Consider the following 15,613-nt stretch of genomic DNA (forward strand, 5'->3'; position numbering starts at 1 on the left):
AGGCGCTAATGGTTTTGGAGCACTCCGCTACCGAAATACCGAAATGAACAGTGGAAACTGACATCGATCATCGATGAGCCTTCAAGTTGCCACGTCGGCACAGGTCTGCAGAAGCGCGTACAGAGGTGTCAGCATACTCCCTTCTTAGTCATTTGACTGTTGACTTCATCTTTTCCTAGCATTTATCGTGCTCGGCAACGTCGGTTGGGTTGGTGAGCGGTTATTGAGATGGCTTCAGGGAAGTCATTGACTGGGCTTTTTCGGCCTAAGTTCTTTGTTGTGGGAAGTATATTCATGTTATGAGAGGCTCATAGAAGGTTTAGCTGCCTTTATGACAAGGTGTTGGGACAAAGAGAGATGAGAACGTAAGAGTCTGCATTTTGGGTTGCAGAAGGACTCGCCGGCTACTCGGGCCAATAACCCTCTGACGCTCTTCGCATCGTAAGCATAGAGGGCCCCTCAATCCATGCCTGATTCGAAAAGGAGAGACAAGAGCAGCACCACTCAACGAGAAATTGATGACTGGTGACTGGGAATAGATACTTATTCAGCAGGTAAGTAAATGACTGGTGCAGGGAAGCTGTGAATTCAGACATATAGATAAACAGTATATGTGCCTCTTAATCACCACTCGAGTCTGTCAAAATCACTCAAGACATCTCTCGCAGTTTCCTCCATGGTCCTGAACTTCAACCCAAGCAACCTCTTCTCCTTGCTCGTGTCAAATACAATCGCATATCTGGTATCGCCAGGGACAGCCTTGGGGAGAGTGCGAGATGTCGAAACAGACTGCGCCGCATTGACTGCATATATAGATCAGCCTAGTTTACCAGGCGCAAATAAGGACATACTGAAGTCTTGCCACACGCAAGAGCCAGCTGATATGATAATCCTCTCACCACCAGCAGCTTCGACCTCCAATGCTAGGACATGAGCTTCGGCGAGATCGCGGACATCCACCCAACCGTGCCCTGGCTGTGTAAGGATTGCATCCGAGGACAATCCACCCTTGTCCATCTGAGCTACGACGTTGTACCACAGTTTTGCAGAGGTGTTGAGGGCATTGAGGGAGGGCACGTCATGGATGAAGGGCTGATAAGAGAAGTTATAGAGATATCCGATGCGCGCTGGAAAGATGTCTTTGGCGACCACTCACCCCAAACACCCATGGTGGGTTTATCATGGTCAGGTCCCAAGGAAGCTCCGATTTCTGTGTTTCATAGAAATTCCAAGCAGCTTCGAGTCGACATCAGTACGTGCACCTCATCCAGGACAAAGACTACGGCACCTTTCTCAGCTAATACCTTGGACGTGCGATATTTCGCAAAAGCCGACGCATCTTGGCCTTTCTCCTCTACTTCCTTTGGCGATTGCTCGTTCCAATCGACTTCCGATAAGGTAATGGTCTCCGGCTCCGACCGCATAATTGCAGCACATGAAGATGTGACGACGATACGTCGTACAGATGATCTGTGCGAAGTTGAATGGCAATAATATGAAATCAAAGAACATATGCACCCATATTTGGCTGCACTGGTCAGCATACCTACTGTGCCCTTCACAGCAGGTAGGATCAGCTCTGAAGTTAATGAGATAATAACTCGAGGGCCAGGAGCGAAGGACACACCTTGGGGGTCGCTCACGCTCAACTGCACAGGTGATGCCGTATGAGCTATCGCATCTACACCCTTAACCGCTTCATCGAAGGCCCCGTCCTATCTTAGACGTCAGGACTTGTTTATCAGAGAGAACGATAGACACACACCTTGGTGATATCATCGACCACAACAATTTCCAGCTGGTTGCTATATGACTTGAAGGTGTTCTTCAAGTGCTCGCCTTTCACTAGGCTGCGCACCGTCCCTCGCACCGCATAACCTCTCTCCAAAAGGGCACGAACAATCCATGTTGCGATGTAGCCATTTGCACCGGAGACGAGAACTTTGCTGGGAGAACTAATTGATGGCATAGGGAGCTGGGGGACGCAATGGCGGCGAAAACGTATATATATAGTTTGGATTCATAACGGATTATGTACTAAATGACCAAACAAACTGAATAAGCCGCTCTGAAAAAAAAAAAAGACTCTGGCATGGTACTCACCAAAAAGTGAAGGCTCTGGAGGGCATAAGAAGCTGCCGACACTATTGGTGCAGAGCGTCCTTACCTCGGAAAACCACATATCAGAAAACCAGAAGAGGACACAGCAATAAATATCACACCTTGATCATACTACCACAGAAATTCTAACCATCTAGGTCGCTTCACTACAACGAGCTGTTCTCCAAATCAGCGCTCCATTCTGCGATGCAAAAACGATCCACCGGTCCCATGAGAGTTAGTGACAAAGGTACGCTTCGCACGTGATCGACGTGATCTGCTTCTGAATCAGTATCTTGCGCCCGTTGAGCGCCCAGCGTCAGCGCTACGTGCGATGTCAGAGAAAGAAATGGCTGAATCTTCTGCTCAGGGCGGTGCGTGATGATGAATGCCAGTGAGGTACACTTATTTATGTGGGCGCTTCTACTAGCAGGACTCGGATTCCAATTTCCCCTTGAGTTAATAGAGGCCATTGTCGAAAACAACAGGGGAGACAAGGTCTCTCTACTCGCGTCTTCATGTGTATTGAAATCATGGTGCGCGGCGTCACAACGATACCTTTTCACCGCCAATTTCTCGTCCGACGATGATTTCACGCGTTGGCGTGAAATCGGATCCCATCTACCCCAAGTACCTATTTTCGTCAAGGAGGTCGTGTTCGCACCTGGACGCCGCTCTGAGATGGAGACGCCTTTTCACCAATACTGTCATCTCCATCCTCATCTCGTTCCCTACTATCTACTCTTGCGCGGACAATGTCTACGCCTGCAGAGGTAGAGGCTTATCGTCGACGTCTACCTGGCCCCATGTCCATTATCAAGACCGTCGTACAGGCTCACTGTGTCCGAGGGCTTTGGTTGGGCTACACTGGGACTTTACTCTGCAAAACAGGTAGCACTGCGTCATGGTTCGTCCTCACAGAATGGCTTGCGTCCGAGTTAAAGACGCGAAGACTGGGTGAGGATATCTCTGGTGAACTTCTGCCGTGGGAGTCAGCCGTCTCTAGGGCCATCTCAGGCGCGGCATGCGTACTGGCGCTATATCCTGCCGATACCGTGAAAAATGCGATGCAGACAGAGGAGGAGTTGCGTTCGCAGGTTGGGAAAAAGATTACAGAGGAGGCGACCTCTTTTTATCGGACAGCTACGAGGATGTACTCTACACACGGAATTCGAGGGTTGCATGACTGTCGTGAGAGCGGTGCCCAGTAGTAGGATCGTCTTTCTGGTATATGATGGGCTGAACTCCTGGTTCAGTAGACTATAAGGCAGTATTTACTTAAAACATACACAGCTAATCGAGACGTACTCATTTGTCTCCATTTTTATTGTATTTGCATAAAAGGTAGTCATCCAGTGTAGCTCCTGTGGCAAAACCTACAATGCTCCCTATAAGCTCTCTCGCTTGTCCGTGCAAGGGCAAGGGAATTTGTCTGGGAACCTGTAACATCTTTACGTGCTTTGAATCCATTAATGTCTATTTAATACAAGTTTGTGTAAAGATACAAATTACCTAGTAATATACATACTTCAATTGATCGATACAGGTGAATGTAGGAGATAACGGCTCCCGGCTCACGGTCAGCCGGAACATGGGCACCACAAATAACGCGGGTGGATGGAACGATACATTTAGTATACGGCGCAGACCTTTGAAGGCGGAGGTGGGAAATCGTCAAGGGTGAAGCTAGGATATGTAGGAGTGGTGGATTCAAAGATGGTTTGCAATGTTGCAATGCTTCCACAGAGTGGATGTTGGGTATAGAACGACTTCATACTGTTGATAGAAAATGCAGATGTGTTGGAAGGGCACGAGTATATCGATGCGTTGTCGCTATTACTTCGGTCAGGTTTCCAGTCCTTGGAGAGTTAGTTAGTTTGAAATACATAACACCAACGAGACAAAACTCACCACAAGCCCATCGTACATCTCTTGCTTTAAGCCCTCAATTTCCCGTGTATCGTTCTCCCAAGAAGCCCACTGATTGATACAGTACTGGGACAGTCTGTCGTACTCGGCAGCGGACAGTCATCGGCCTTTGCCATCGCGAGAAGTGTAAGCCCTCACAGGCAACTCCATAAATATGATAATAGAGATAGCCCACTGCTGAGGATTATGACAAGCTGGGTAGATCTTCAATGCGTACATATCCGAGTTAAGAAGAAGTTGTTCATTTGGTTCAATAGGGATGACAAATCGCTGGAGAAGCTTTCCAAGGCGCTCGTACTGGCCCTCAGACGATGAAAATGTGGCCATGACACAGATAAAATGGCCTTTTTTTCCGGCGGCCTTTGTTGTCGTGGTCAGGTGGGGGATCCATAATAATGCAGGGTCTTCGTTTGGGCCCAGAAGAAACGGGGACGACACTGCCATTTTTAGTGGCCAGTGAGGAACCTGTCCGAGTTTCTAGCGATCCTTCGATTTTATTCAAAGCTACGCAGAGCGGAGTGAAGATCGTCTCCTCGACTATGCAGATCTGGCCGCGTTTGAAGGTTGGGTAATGCTGGGGAGCTTTCCGAGTCCTGACTGACGAAGGTTTCGGTACACTGAGCGGCGTAGTGGGATTGTTATCCTTAGATAACACGGAATGAAAAAGCATTGTCGGAGGAAAAGATTGTTAAAGGTGGGCGCTAGGCCTGTAAGCTACGAGAGAGTGTAAGAGCGCTCAACGCTGAGAGAAAGTCGGCGAGATGAATTTATAGCCAGTGAAAGACGGAATTCCTCTACTTTATACGAGAGCCGCTGTCACCAAGGTTTCATTGACCTCATAATAGATAAGGTTTCTTTTATTTCGGCTCTAGGAAGCAAAGGTTGAGCAAAGAGAATACGGTACCAGGGCCAGGTTCGAGCACTTTCGCACGCTAATGATAATGATGTTTTCCCTTCATCTTCTTTTGGTCCTCTTTTTTTTCTAACTACGAATTCGTTGGCCACCTAGAAGACCATATAAGTATGCTTCGCCAGGTATCACTCCTTCCCCCATCACCCTCATTGCTCTCCTTTCGTCCGCTGATATGAACCTCCAAATCGTCCCACCTTCCTGTTATTATTTCGCTTTTTCCATCGATGTCACTGCAACGCTGGAGATGTATTGTGACGGAGGTAACGACTTTATGCTGCAAAAATTAGATGCTCTGAGGGATAGAATGTATGCAGGCTACTGTGTGGAGGTGCGTTGTACTGCTACTCGTTGTAGTCTTACCCATTAAAAAGCTGCTCTTCAGGTCGAAAGCCGAATTGACAAGGATAATAAATTCCCAACTTGCCTGAAACGGCCCATCTTAGGTCAAGGGAGCCTCTGGAGCTGTCGAAGCCATTGCCGTGCGGACCAATTGCTACCACCCCACCTGCTATGACCTCTATGGCCGTATCCCGACGGAATGGCGGGATTACTCTCAGTCACCACGTTTAAGGGCTCGTTTCTCCCCCCAGCTCATCAAACCTTTGGCAGAGGATGGGCGCTATCACCAACTCCTTCGGTCTGGACTAGACGATGATCAGGTTCTTCGAATTCTTGACGGTCAAGAAGATGCTCCAGATACAGACAACCGGTCGGAGACCGATAGTCAAACCGGACAAACATTCTTAGCCAACATGCCCGGCTGCGATGAGCCAGAGGATGATATCTTTATGCCTGTCCTGCGTATCGAATATGTGCTGTCAAATGTACTAGAAGTATTTGATCCTTCGCAGCTATGGGAAGACCGAGATCTTTTTCAAGAGTAAAGGATCCTCTCTAATTTTTGCCTATCATTCTCCTGAACCATTGGTCTGTCCAGCAATATGGAGGAGTATCAACTTGAGCGATACGGGCCGGTGGTTTATGAGTCGCCAGAGGATCCACCAATTGAGGACGAACCTCTTCCCGACAACTTTTCCATGGTATATAGTCTACTGTCGACGGCATCTGGTATTTCAACAGAGGATCTGAGCCCTGACTCCCCGGATTCGCATGCACTTGACTCATTGTCGGAGGAGTCTCCCCAAGTGCCGGTGCCTACTCGGAAAGGTAAGTATCTGTACATTTGAGAGCCGCGGCCTCCATTGAATTTTGCTTCAAGGAAAATGGAGAGTGAAGTCGCTCTTCCGACGCGCAATCACGAATTTCGTCGAGTTTGTTAAGGGGCATAAGTCCTCTACCAAGTTATCATGATTTAGTCTGCAGGATAGACTCTCGCTTCACTTTCGTTTTTCGAGAATTTCATACCATACACAATGCATCACTAATTATATTGTACAACTCACACTCTCTTTGACTCTTCCCATCACTGTTTCTTTTTAAACTTTCCTGAGTTCTAGTTAGGTAAGTTAATCCCGAGCCTTATATTTACACCACCTACCAGGCTCCGAGGAGCTCGAAAAAGAATTGGTCTCTTTTTGATCCGTCGCACCTATACACAGACTTGGATCTTCTCCAAGAGCAAGTGATCCCCTCAAGTCGAATTCTTCTCTTTGTTTTCAGAATCATGAAGTATCAGTTTGTGCGCTATGGATCAGTCCTTTTCGACCTGCCAGAGGGTCTGCCGAACAAATGCCCTCCTCGTAAGGGTGATTGTCCATGTAGAAAATTGCATTAATGTAGATTTACTACTGGAATGAATAAAATAAATATTGAGATCCGTAGATCTACCACTCCGGGAAAGCGTGTCATCCTTGTGCAGGGGCCATGCTAATCTTCTCTGTATCGTTCCAATTTTTTCGTATGTCACCCCGAAGGGGACAATATAAATATACAGTTCAGCGTGGCAGTGTTAACAGTTTTGTATTTGTGTCAGCTCACTGGAGGGCCTATCCATATCGGGAATATGCTCAGCAGCTAAAATGTCAGCAGTGACGCCTACGGTTCTACCTCGGGATCCCAGATTCCCGCACCTGCTGCCTTCAGTACCTAGGATTCGACCTATGCCGCTGCGTAGGAACGTTGGCTATGAATCTATCCACGCCGCATGAACGAATATCGCGACCTCCAGCGCGAGATGGGCGAGCCGAGCGAAGAGGAAAGCGAGCTTGAGGAATTGGTGCGCACCTATTCTGGCTGCGTGCGTGTTTCTCACTGACAACATTCACAATCGGGGTTTCGGGACCATCGTACCCATCAGTCGGATCAAGACGCAGCAAGAGGAGAAACGAGAGGTGCGTATGCTTTCCGTTGTCGTCGGTTCGTCTTGTGAATGAAAATCGCAGCTTGATGAGGCAGGTGATGGTGAAGACTGATGGGCCGCCGTCGTGGTGGAAGACGAGGACGAAGACGAATCTGCAGACATCGATGCTGGTATGCAGGATATGGGTATTAGCATGCAGGATCGGAAGAGTCCTCGGATGCTAGGATTACTATTTGGTACTCGAGGGTACAAATCAAATTCATCGATGGAACTTCATGGATCATTTTCTCACGCTGCTGCATTCCTTTGTCCTCTTTTTTGTCTCGAGATTGTTTCTCCGTTGCTACCCTGAAGATCGTATAAGATGCTTGATTTATTTGTCGCAGCTGCCGGTCATCTCCCCTTCACCCTCACTGTCACCCTTATCGCTCCCTGGTGACGCTTTTCTCCCCACTGGTATGTCTCTAGTCGTCCCACCGTCGAGTCAGTATTTCTTTTTTTCTATCGATATCGCTGCAACGATGGAAGTGCATTGTGATGGAGATGATGATCTTATGTTGCAAAAACTGCATGGTTTACAAGATAGGATGTATGCTGGCTCCTGCTTGATGGTGCGTCTTCTTGCTGCTTGCTTCTATCTCATAGATTAAAGACCCGCTTTGTAGATTGAAGGTCGCGTTAATAAGGACAATAAATACCACGTTATTGACATTCGGCCAGTGCGACAGGGTCTTACGAAGCCTCATCCTCGCAAACCTCAGCATGCTCGGCCTTCGATGTGCGTTCACATCTTGCCAGAAACGGCCCATCCTAGGTCGAGGGAACCTCTGAAAGTGTTGAAGCCATTGCCATGGAACAATTGCTACCATCCCACCTGCTACGACATTTGCGCCAGTGTAGCAACGGAATGATGGGACTATTCTCAGTCACCGTATGTGGAGTTTTTTCCTCCGTTTAACAAAGCCATCGCAGAGGATATGCGCTACACCCAACTCCTCGGGCTGGAGTAGATGACGACCAAGTCCTTCGAATTCTCGATGGTCAGCAAGACGCCCCAGATATAGACATCTCGGATGACGCGTCGGAGACGGATAACAAAACCTTCCTTGCCAATCACCCCACCTTCGTTTTCATGAATCTTACATTGTATCGTTAATCTTTGTTGTATAAATCGCATTCTCTTTAGTGTTACCGGGGGCTTTGCTCCGGTTCACAATACATTTTTCCATAGACAATCCCTTCGCTTACCTTCATCTGTTGACAGTACGTCCAACCCAAGTGCCACAAGGACTGCAAAGTCCTCTGAAACTTTTCGTGAGGCTCCACGATCTCCGACGGAGGACGATTTCCCTGAACCATGGGCCAGACGAATCCTCGGGATCGGGAAGATGCTTGCAACTATTTTGAAGACGGATTAATGACTCAAGAGCCATTTAGAAACGTCTAGCACTGACGCAACTTAACTGCATCTGCTGCGATAGAAGCAGGGTTTATAGACATTATAGCTAAAAGTCCTTTACGAATGAAGGCCAACCGAATTCTACGTCCATCGCTGGAGAGATGTGAGCAAGTGACACGTGAGCGGAACGAAGGAGGAGAATTGAAGAACCCTGCCATTTCATGGAATCAATTTTAACAGTCATTGGTGAATAGGTCGCAGAGCAATTTAAGAGAGTGCGCGTAGCAACGACGTAAAGGTCTGGGTAGAAGCATTTCAAGAAAATCGAAATTTGAATAACGATACAGGAGGACACCTTACAAACAAATATAATAGATTTGAGAATGAGAATTCTCATCACTCTATCGTCTTATCATCATCTTGTAGCGCCTCAGGACGATGAGCACCAACATTATCATCCAGCCCCTTTGCATCCTTTCTGAGTTCCTCTTCCTCGAGCGCGACGGTATCCTGTAGCTCTTCTTCCTCATCCTCGTCTTGCTCTTCTTCATCGGCAATTTCCTCTTCCTCTACTATCTCCTCTTCTTCCTCTTCTATCACCTCTTGATCTACGTCCATAGCTACGGGACCCGTCGATATTGATTCTGAAGGGGGAGGTCCTAACGGTGTAAATGTGAATGGCGTAGAGGCTTTTTCTTTTCCTTTGATTTTGATAGTAGGACCGAGTGGTGCTGGAGCAGAGAGAGACCCTGTACCGACGAGCTTGAGGACTGGGGTGGTGCGAAGAGCTGGAGCGGCAGAGGATGTGGTCCGCTTGGTCTTGTCTGTTTTACTGAGCTCACGATATACTGAAATACTCAAAGTTAAGGGAAAGACGAGGAAGACAGTGCCGATGGAAGCACACCTTGCAACTCCTGCTGAAGATTCTGTACTAGATCACCCAGCTCCATTACTTCGAGGGCACGGAGGACGTCTGTTGCGCTGATGCTCTTATGTTGTTTAGATAGAGCGACATCATGAGCACTGAAGACGATGAGATAGGATAAGACGCGTAAAAATGAGTGTACTTGCGTAGCAGCTATCAATGCAAATATCAGTTAGAACGCGTTGTTGTACCGTGTCAGACTAACCTACCGAGATAATTGATGAATACTGTGGAGCCTTTTACGAGGGATAAGATGGTTTCCTTTTGAAGTTTCGCGTTCTCGGGGATCTGTTAGGAAGAGATTGAGATTCACTGAGCGAAGAGGTAAGTGAAAGTGATGGCCAGACTAACTGCAGACCGAGCGATTTTGGTTATCAAGCTTTTGGGCAGCTCAAAGCTTTCGATACCATCTGAGACGGCATCCTGTTGGGCTTGAGCGGTGATGGTGCTCGTGTTGGTTTCTTTGCGTGGCATGGTGAAGGATCGGAAGAAAGAACAAAAACAGGTGGTTCGCGTGACACGTCCCACCCATTCATTATATAGCACCGAATCACTGACATTTCAGTGGCACTATAGCCAAGTGGTTACGGCGACAGATTCGAATGCTTAATACAATCTGTTTCCCTTTGGGAGCGCAGGTTCAAATCCTGCTGGTGTCGCTCTTGGCTATCGATTTTATCTTTTTCTTTTTCTCTCCTTCGCTGAATTGCAGATTCGAAATTTTGATTTGGGAAGGTTGCATGTGGGGGACAGTCGTCTGCTACCGCAAATGATTCCCAACTTAATATATGTACCTTGGCGTCGGCCATTCAATTCTCTTCCGGCCCGGACATTTAAATATCAGACATGATGCTTTCTGAACTATAAAGGCTGGCGCCCGAAAAGTTTCATAGGCAAACAGAATGGTTGTCTACAGCTCCCCCTTCCCTGCCATTCCCATCGTCAATCACTCCCTTTTCACTCATCTTCTGCAGAAGAGCAAGGATGGTAAACTCATTGGTGATCACTCTGCTGATTTACCTGTCTTCGTCGACTCCGTCACTGGGACTGTCTTGACTAGAGAGAAACTGCGCTCCCTGTGTCTTTCTCTTGGATATGGTCTTCAACATCACGGTATGAAGCTGGGGGATACGATTCTCCTGTTCTCACCCAATGCACTCGCGTATCCTGTCGTCCTTCTTGGCGGTGCGTACTCCACGCGTATACAAAACTTATACAGCTGAATGCTGCTGCAGCAATTTCCGCCGGTCTAAGATGCACGCTGGCCAACAATGCTTACACCAGCCATGAACTTGCACATCAATACACAGACAGCCGGGCACGGCGGATATTTACGACCGAAGACAGCCTGCCTGTTGTGCGCGCGATGTTCGAGGAAATTGGTGTGGGAGCTGATGAGGCGACTGCCAGAATTATCGTTCTTGGCAAGAGCCTCAAGTGGGCAGGTGGTCCAGATGCTCCTCGCACGTCGTCTTTACTGCACATGGAAGATTTACTCCGAGTCGGCTCATTGGAAGAGGAGGTAAAATTTGATGGGGAACGTGCACATGAGACTGCCTTGTTGTGCTATAGCTCAGTAAGCGCCGACCTTCCATTACGGCATTTAGTAAAATTCTCAATGATGGCATAGGGAACAACCGGGAAACCGAAGGTGCGTCTAGTCCCTTGATGTGCATCTTTCATCAAATACTAAAGATCCGTTAGGGCGTTGAGGTAAGCCCAGACCCTTTCGTATCTTCACGCTCGTAGCTGTCTTACTTCGAAAGACTTGTTGAGTCAGTAAATATGTCCTGGACTAACTCTATTCTTAGACAACACATCAAAATCTTACTTCGGAGATCGACATGCTGGCCGCAGTGTGGACTCATGGCTCCGGGAACAGGCATCTCGGTTTCCTACCCATGTATCATATCTATGGAGCTGTCATCATTCTCTTTCTCACACAAAAACTTGGTCATACGAGTTTCATCCAACAGCGCTTTGACCCACTGCACTTTTGCGAGGACATCCAGAAGTATAAGATCCAAATAGTTATGCTTGTTCCGCCCATAGCGGTATTCCTCTCTCGGCATCCATGTAAGTTTGTCGCATTCTCGAAAATTGGAGTGCCTTACTCGTATCTACAGTGGTGGAGAAATATAACCTTTCGTCGTTGAAGTTGTTGACGTCCGGAGCAGCTCCATTGGGCCCTGAATTGACGAACCAAGTGGGTGGCGAATCATTCCCATCTCCGCCTTCTTTGCTGAACCTATGTGCAGGTCACGGCGCGACTTCCGTCACTCAACGTGAATGCGTCGGTCATCCAAGGTTTCGGTATGACTGAACTTTCACCCGTGACACATCTGCTACCCCCGGCTGATGCAACACGGAAAGCGGGGAGTATAGGCTTGCTCTTACCCAACTTGCAATCCAGAATTGTTGACGAAGATGGGCGTGGTGCACAGACAGGAGAGATGTGGATCAAAGGGCCTATTGTGATGAAGGGATATATTAACAACCCGACCGCGACTGCCAACACCATCACGGAGGACGGCTGGTTAAAGACGGGCGATATCGCTGTCAGGGATGATGAGGGGTATTTCTTCATCGTGGATAGAGTGAAGGAATTAATTAAGTATAAGGTGAGATCTGGTTTCAACGGGTATTCTCAAATCCAGGCTGACAATTCCATCCAGGGATTTCAAGGCAAGTCTTGCACGAAACAATACGTGTTCATATAAATTTACCCTCTCTCTTTCAGTACCTCCGGCAGAGCTAGAAAGTGTACTTCTCAGTCATTCGGGAGTGGCCGACGTAGCTGTGATTGGTATTGAAGACGCCGCACAGGCTACGGAGCTACCTAGGTAAATCCTCCACGTTTTCCTAGCGTATTCTACTAAATGATCATGCCAGAGCATATGTTGTACCTACACATCCCGAAAAACTGAGGACAGACACACAGAAAGTTGAGTTTGGGGCTCAGATAGCCAAATGGATGGAATCAAAGGTAGCTAAGCACAAGTATTTGCGCGGAGGTGCGTTTCCAAAGCTTTCGATTTTATTTTCAAAGAATAACGATTGTCATAGGCGTCGTGACAATTGATATCATACCTAAAAGGTGAGCTTAGTGGTTGTATGTTCCACCCGTTAATGTGAATACTGCTTAGTGCTGCGGGCAAGATTCTTCGGCGGCAGCTGCGTGATCTGGCGAAGAAGGAGGTACGCAGTCGGCTATGATACTTGTCTTCTTAACTACATTCCGCGTGGGAACTATCACCTGTTTAGCGTATGTCTCGTTTTGCACCAGTGGCAATAATCCTTAGAGTTCTACGCGCGCGTTCATCTCGGAGGCCCATCAGCAAATGGACAGTGGCTCTTCTATAACGGCAAGAGCAACAGGCATACCGCTTTCTAGTTTACAGCCATTTGCATAGAGCTTGACAGTCATGCAGCTTTTATGCGAGTGAAGAGAGCACCTGTGGCTTGGTCATAAACCTGTGAGAGAATGCCCTAACGTTCGCGTATGAGCTGGCTATTTCGGCCATCTCGGAACCTCGCGCGGAGCCCCCAAAATCTGGTTTATGAAGATGTAATATATTTCAGCCCATCTTACTTATTAGATACCACCGCTTTGTTCACTCAGGTTCGCTCTTGCTCCAAATATGGCGGTCGGATGAGCGGTGCTCCAGCCATCCAACAAGAATACAAAACCACTAGAGCTAACCACTTGTTGAAAGTATCAAGTCTTGTCCCCTTCGGGGTGACATACGAAAAAATTGGAACGATACAGCATGGCCCCTGCACAAGGATGACACGCTTTCCCGGAGTGGTAGATCTACGGATCTCAACATTTATTTTATTTAACTCAACCAAATACCGAGTCCCGACAGCCAATTTTTCTAGCAAGAAGAATAACCTGGGTTTCAAGTGCAGGTGGGGTCATAGTAAGTTACTGTGTCAAAAACTAACGTCCCGACACCCTCGGCGGGACCGTACAGAGCGGCATGATACAACCGGGGTTCCGTGGTCGACCTTAAACCAGAGTTGAGCGCCGAGAGCTCAGAAAATCTTAGAGCCTAGAACCCATTTACATTAACGTTAGCGTCTGCAATTGTGCTAGAAGCTTTCACTGGCGACAGTCTATGTAGATGGAGAATTACCACCGGAATACACATATCTGTCGAGCATGAATCTCTTAAAACTTTAAAATTCTACATTCGTACAATCTCGCTATGTACCTCTCTTTATGATATCAGCAGCCTAAAGGACAGTCGTCAGCGAAAGCCTCAGGTATAGACCGTTACATACCATCTCACCCACAACATAAGCGCTGGATTGTGTATGACTCACTAATTCCTATCAAGGCACTCAGTCAAATACATTGGTCTTCGAATCCACTCACCATCGGAAACACAGACATATCAACCTATAGAATCATCAGACTCAGCGACGACCCGAATAATCAGTGTCGACGTACCACACGCAGGTTGTCTGTTCCATAAACTCTTAGCGTATTATCTACTACACCTCCTAACTCTCGAAGCATCATTGCTGCAGTCCCGAGCGGGTGGTATACCGTGGAGCAAGTGTCCTTGACAAATGCTTTCAGTCCGTCACCTTCCAAGTCATCCTTGGTCGGAAATACCAGCCCATCTTTTTTCACAAGCGCGGTCAACGGTTCCGTCTCGTAGAGCTTCAGTGCCAATTTGACCGTATGTATAAGAAGCTCAAGATCGACGGAGTTGGAGAAGTATTGCGGATCGATAGCCGGCGGCTCCAATGGGTTACTCGACCGGATATGCACGCTTCCTCGAGAGAAGGGATGCAGAATGCTAGCGTTCAGCGTCATATATCGCTTCCCGGGCTTGGGCTGGATCGTGAGCACAGGGAAGTGACCGTTGTAAAAGGATACTCTGTAAAGTGATTTGCAGTGTACTTCGCGTTGGCGTAGAGACTATGACTCACTCTCCCTGTGCATGATTCTCGTCACAGAACCATCGCTTCTGGATCTCGTACTGCCTTGTTAGACCGGCACGAAGTTGAGGATTGTCTATACTGGCGAGGTAGGCATCACATTGTACATTGGCTGTATCTCGCCATGCTTGGGCGTCACCCAGCTTTGATGCGGGGACAAAGACATACGCAGGAGCTTGAAGTGTCGATAGGAGGCCCTTCTGCTCTTTACTGTGTTGCAAGGATTAAAACACTGGAGCATGTCAAGTCGATGCACCTACTACAGCTCAGCGTGTCTCTCCGCTTCGGCGACATCGAGTAGCACGTCTACTGTTTCCAAAGACGCGTCAATCTCGGCAACGGTAAAAGCCATGACGTGATCCTCTATGTTCAGTCAGGACATTTCTTACCACAAATGGAACTTTGGCACTTGCGTAAATTCTCGCCCACACCAGGAAGGTCCACTAGAGTCTTGACGCCATGCCTCTCAAGAATTTTGGGATTCCCAATGCCAGAAAGCTACCCGAATTTTCCAACTGGAACGATGGCGACGAAAAGTTGGATACGGACCTCTAAAAGCTTAGGAGACTGGAGAGAGCCTGTGGAGTCCTTAAGTAAAAACTATACAAAGCTCACATGGGTTTGAAGTACCAGCGGAGAGTATAACGTCCTTCGTTACAGCTGCCCATAAAGATGATCCATCCTTCATGAACTCAACCCCGATAGCTCTCCTCTTGCCTTCTCTCATATCTTCCAAATCAAAGGTGACCTAGAAGGTCTTTCGTTTTGACTCCTGCTGCACCTACAAAAATGCCATACCTTCGTAGCCTGGGCCCCTGTTAGCACCATAAAATTTGCCCGTTTCGCATTGGGCGCGTAATATCCAGTTGCTGCAGATGATCGCGTCGCTGTTCGAGGATCCACCGTGTTGTAAACAAATGCGGAGCCGACAGTAAAACCTCCACCCTACATGTCACATATCGATAACAGAAATGATAGAAGTGAAGAGTGAAGGGATTACGGGTTCAGAGTTTCTCGGAACGCGCAGATTTTCGAGCGCATCGAAGAGTTTGGCACAGATGGGGTTTTTGTTGAGAGCAGGTTGCGTAGCGCAGCAGGGAAAGCCAGGTCTGGAGTCGAAAGTCAAAAGCTAGT

At 47.8% G+C, this 15,613-nt stretch overlaps 11 protein-coding genes and 1 non-coding gene across 12 annotated transcripts in view; 7 read left to right on the forward strand and 5 right to left on the reverse strand.

The window, feature by feature from the left end:
• Nucleotides 1-529: 529 nt before the first annotated feature.
• BT62DRAFT_986189 (D-lactaldehyde dehydrogenase) lies at nucleotides 530-2,356 on the reverse strand. The gene is made up of 9 exons (XM_043189990.1): nucleotides 2,223-2,356; nucleotides 2,104-2,162; nucleotides 1,766-2,037; nucleotides 1,628-1,715; nucleotides 1,519-1,579; nucleotides 1,289-1,470; nucleotides 1,157-1,236; nucleotides 852-1,092; nucleotides 530-803 (listed from the first exon to the last, which is right to left on the reverse strand). Exons 3-9 carry the CDS (start codon nucleotides 1,967-1,969, stop codon nucleotides 625-627), a joined length of 1,035 nt encoding a protein of 344 aa, XP_043041646.1. The 5' UTR covers nucleotides 1,970-2,037; nucleotides 2,104-2,162; nucleotides 2,223-2,356; the 3' UTR covers nucleotides 530-624.
• A 33-nt stretch (nucleotides 2,357-2,389) lies between these two features.
• BT62DRAFT_947101 (uncharacterized protein) lies at nucleotides 2,390-3,497 on the forward strand. The gene is made up of 2 exons (XM_043188009.1): nucleotides 2,390-2,474; nucleotides 2,534-3,497. Exon 2 carries the CDS (start codon nucleotides 2,856-2,858, stop codon nucleotides 3,309-3,311), a length of 456 nt encoding a protein of 151 aa, XP_043041647.1. The 5' UTR covers nucleotides 2,390-2,474; nucleotides 2,534-2,855; the 3' UTR covers nucleotides 3,312-3,497.
• A 79-nt stretch (nucleotides 3,498-3,576) lies between these two features.
• Nucleotides 3,577-4,473, reverse strand: BT62DRAFT_993008 (uncharacterized protein; the record flags this gene model as incomplete). Its single annotated transcript, XM_043190377.1, has 3 exons — nucleotides 3,577-3,959; nucleotides 4,012-4,095; nucleotides 4,168-4,473. The coding sequence occupies 3 exons, from the start codon at nucleotides 4,471-4,473 to the stop codon at nucleotides 3,732-3,734; spliced, it is 618 nt and encodes a 205-aa protein (XP_043041648.1). The 3' UTR covers nucleotides 3,577-3,731.
• A 504-nt stretch (nucleotides 4,474-4,977) lies between these two features.
• On the forward strand, nucleotides 4,978-5,822 carry BT62DRAFT_1074655 (uncharacterized protein; the record flags this gene model as incomplete). Its single annotated transcript, XM_043179038.1, has 2 exons — nucleotides 4,978-5,270; nucleotides 5,386-5,822. Coding segments are annotated over exons 1-2 (591 nt in total), but the record flags the coding sequence as incomplete, so codon positions are not given.
• BT62DRAFT_755982 (uncharacterized protein) lies at nucleotides 5,671-6,324 on the forward strand. The gene is made up of 2 exons (XM_043182161.1): nucleotides 5,671-6,109; nucleotides 6,162-6,324. Exons 1-2 carry the CDS (start codon nucleotides 5,884-5,886, stop codon nucleotides 6,251-6,253), a joined length of 318 nt encoding a protein of 105 aa, XP_043041650.1. The 5' UTR covers nucleotides 5,671-5,883; the 3' UTR covers nucleotides 6,254-6,324.
• Nucleotides 6,325-6,593: 269 nt separating this feature from the next.
• Nucleotides 6,594-6,821, reverse strand: BT62DRAFT_890575 (uncharacterized protein; the record flags this gene model as incomplete). The annotated part of the gene is made up of 1 exon (XM_043183029.1): nucleotides 6,594-6,821. A coding segment is annotated over one exon (228 nt), but the record flags the coding sequence as incomplete, so codon positions are not given.
• BT62DRAFT_930241 (uncharacterized protein) lies at nucleotides 6,799-7,308 on the forward strand. Its single transcript, XM_043185886.1, is given in 5 exon segments — nucleotides 6,799-7,029; nucleotides 7,053-7,071; nucleotides 7,102-7,155; nucleotides 7,166-7,178; nucleotides 7,202-7,308. 5 exon segments carry the CDS (start codon nucleotides 6,922-6,924, stop codon nucleotides 7,269-7,271), a joined length of 264 nt encoding a protein of 87 aa, XP_043041652.1. The 5' UTR covers nucleotides 6,799-6,921; the 3' UTR covers nucleotides 7,272-7,308.
• BT62DRAFT_756008 (uncharacterized protein) lies at nucleotides 7,222-8,410 on the forward strand. Its single transcript, XM_043182162.1, has 3 exons — nucleotides 7,222-7,233; nucleotides 7,285-7,813; nucleotides 7,868-8,410. The coding sequence occupies exons 2-3, from the start codon at nucleotides 7,478-7,480 to the stop codon at nucleotides 8,111-8,113; spliced, it is 582 nt and encodes a 193-aa protein (XP_043041653.1). The 5' UTR covers nucleotides 7,222-7,233; nucleotides 7,285-7,477; the 3' UTR covers nucleotides 8,114-8,410.
• Nucleotides 8,411-8,997: 587 nt separating this feature from the next.
• Nucleotides 8,998-10,000, reverse strand: BT62DRAFT_918591 (uncharacterized protein; the record flags this gene model as incomplete). The annotated part of the gene is made up of 4 exons (XM_043184093.1): nucleotides 8,998-9,449; nucleotides 9,506-9,624; nucleotides 9,732-9,814; nucleotides 9,878-10,000. The coding sequence occupies 4 exons, from the start codon at nucleotides 9,998-10,000 to the stop codon at nucleotides 8,998-9,000; spliced, it is 777 nt and encodes a 258-aa protein (XP_043041654.1).
• A 92-nt stretch (nucleotides 10,001-10,092) lies between these two features.
• On the forward strand, nucleotides 10,093-10,185 carry BT62DRAFT_t54. The gene has a single exon. It is a non-coding gene; the product is annotated as a tRNA-Ser (tRNA).
• Nucleotides 10,186-10,384: 199 nt separating this feature from the next.
• Nucleotides 10,385-12,912, forward strand: BT62DRAFT_947107 (AMP binding protein). Its single transcript, XM_043188010.1, has 11 exons — nucleotides 10,385-10,711; nucleotides 10,762-11,102; nucleotides 11,157-11,177; nucleotides 11,231-11,239; nucleotides 11,338-11,602; nucleotides 11,653-11,732; nucleotides 11,785-12,157; nucleotides 12,267-12,369; nucleotides 12,419-12,540; nucleotides 12,593-12,623; nucleotides 12,673-12,912. The coding sequence occupies exons 1-11, from the start codon at nucleotides 10,429-10,431 to the stop codon at nucleotides 12,740-12,742; spliced, it is 1,698 nt and encodes a 565-aa protein (XP_043041655.1). The 5' UTR covers nucleotides 10,385-10,428; the 3' UTR covers nucleotides 12,743-12,912.
• Nucleotides 12,913-13,967: 1,055 nt separating this feature from the next.
• Nucleotides 13,968-15,613, reverse strand: part of BT62DRAFT_979903 (GMC oxidoreductase) — a gene marked incomplete at both ends in the record, with an annotated part of 7,202 nt that continues 5,556 nt past the window's right edge. The window contains 7 exons of the mRNA XM_043189475.1: nucleotides 13,968-14,418; nucleotides 14,471-14,689; nucleotides 14,740-14,842; nucleotides 14,881-14,977; nucleotides 15,081-15,191; nucleotides 15,278-15,424; nucleotides 15,480-15,588. Coding sequence (XP_043041656.1) covers nucleotides 13,968-14,418; nucleotides 14,471-14,689; nucleotides 14,740-14,842; nucleotides 14,881-14,977; nucleotides 15,081-15,191; nucleotides 15,278-15,424; nucleotides 15,480-15,588 — 1,237 coding nt within the window. The remainder of the gene's footprint in view (nucleotides 14,419-14,470; nucleotides 14,690-14,739; nucleotides 14,843-14,880; nucleotides 14,978-15,080; nucleotides 15,192-15,277; nucleotides 15,425-15,479; nucleotides 15,589-15,613) is intronic.

Source organism: Guyanagaster necrorhizus, assembly GCF_019112545.1.
Source record: "Guyanagaster necrorhizus MCA 3950 unplaced genomic scaffold BT62scaffold_8, whole genome shotgun sequence".
Taxonomy (NCBI): domain Eukaryota; kingdom Fungi; phylum Basidiomycota; class Agaricomycetes; order Agaricales; family Physalacriaceae; genus Guyanagaster; species Guyanagaster necrorhizus.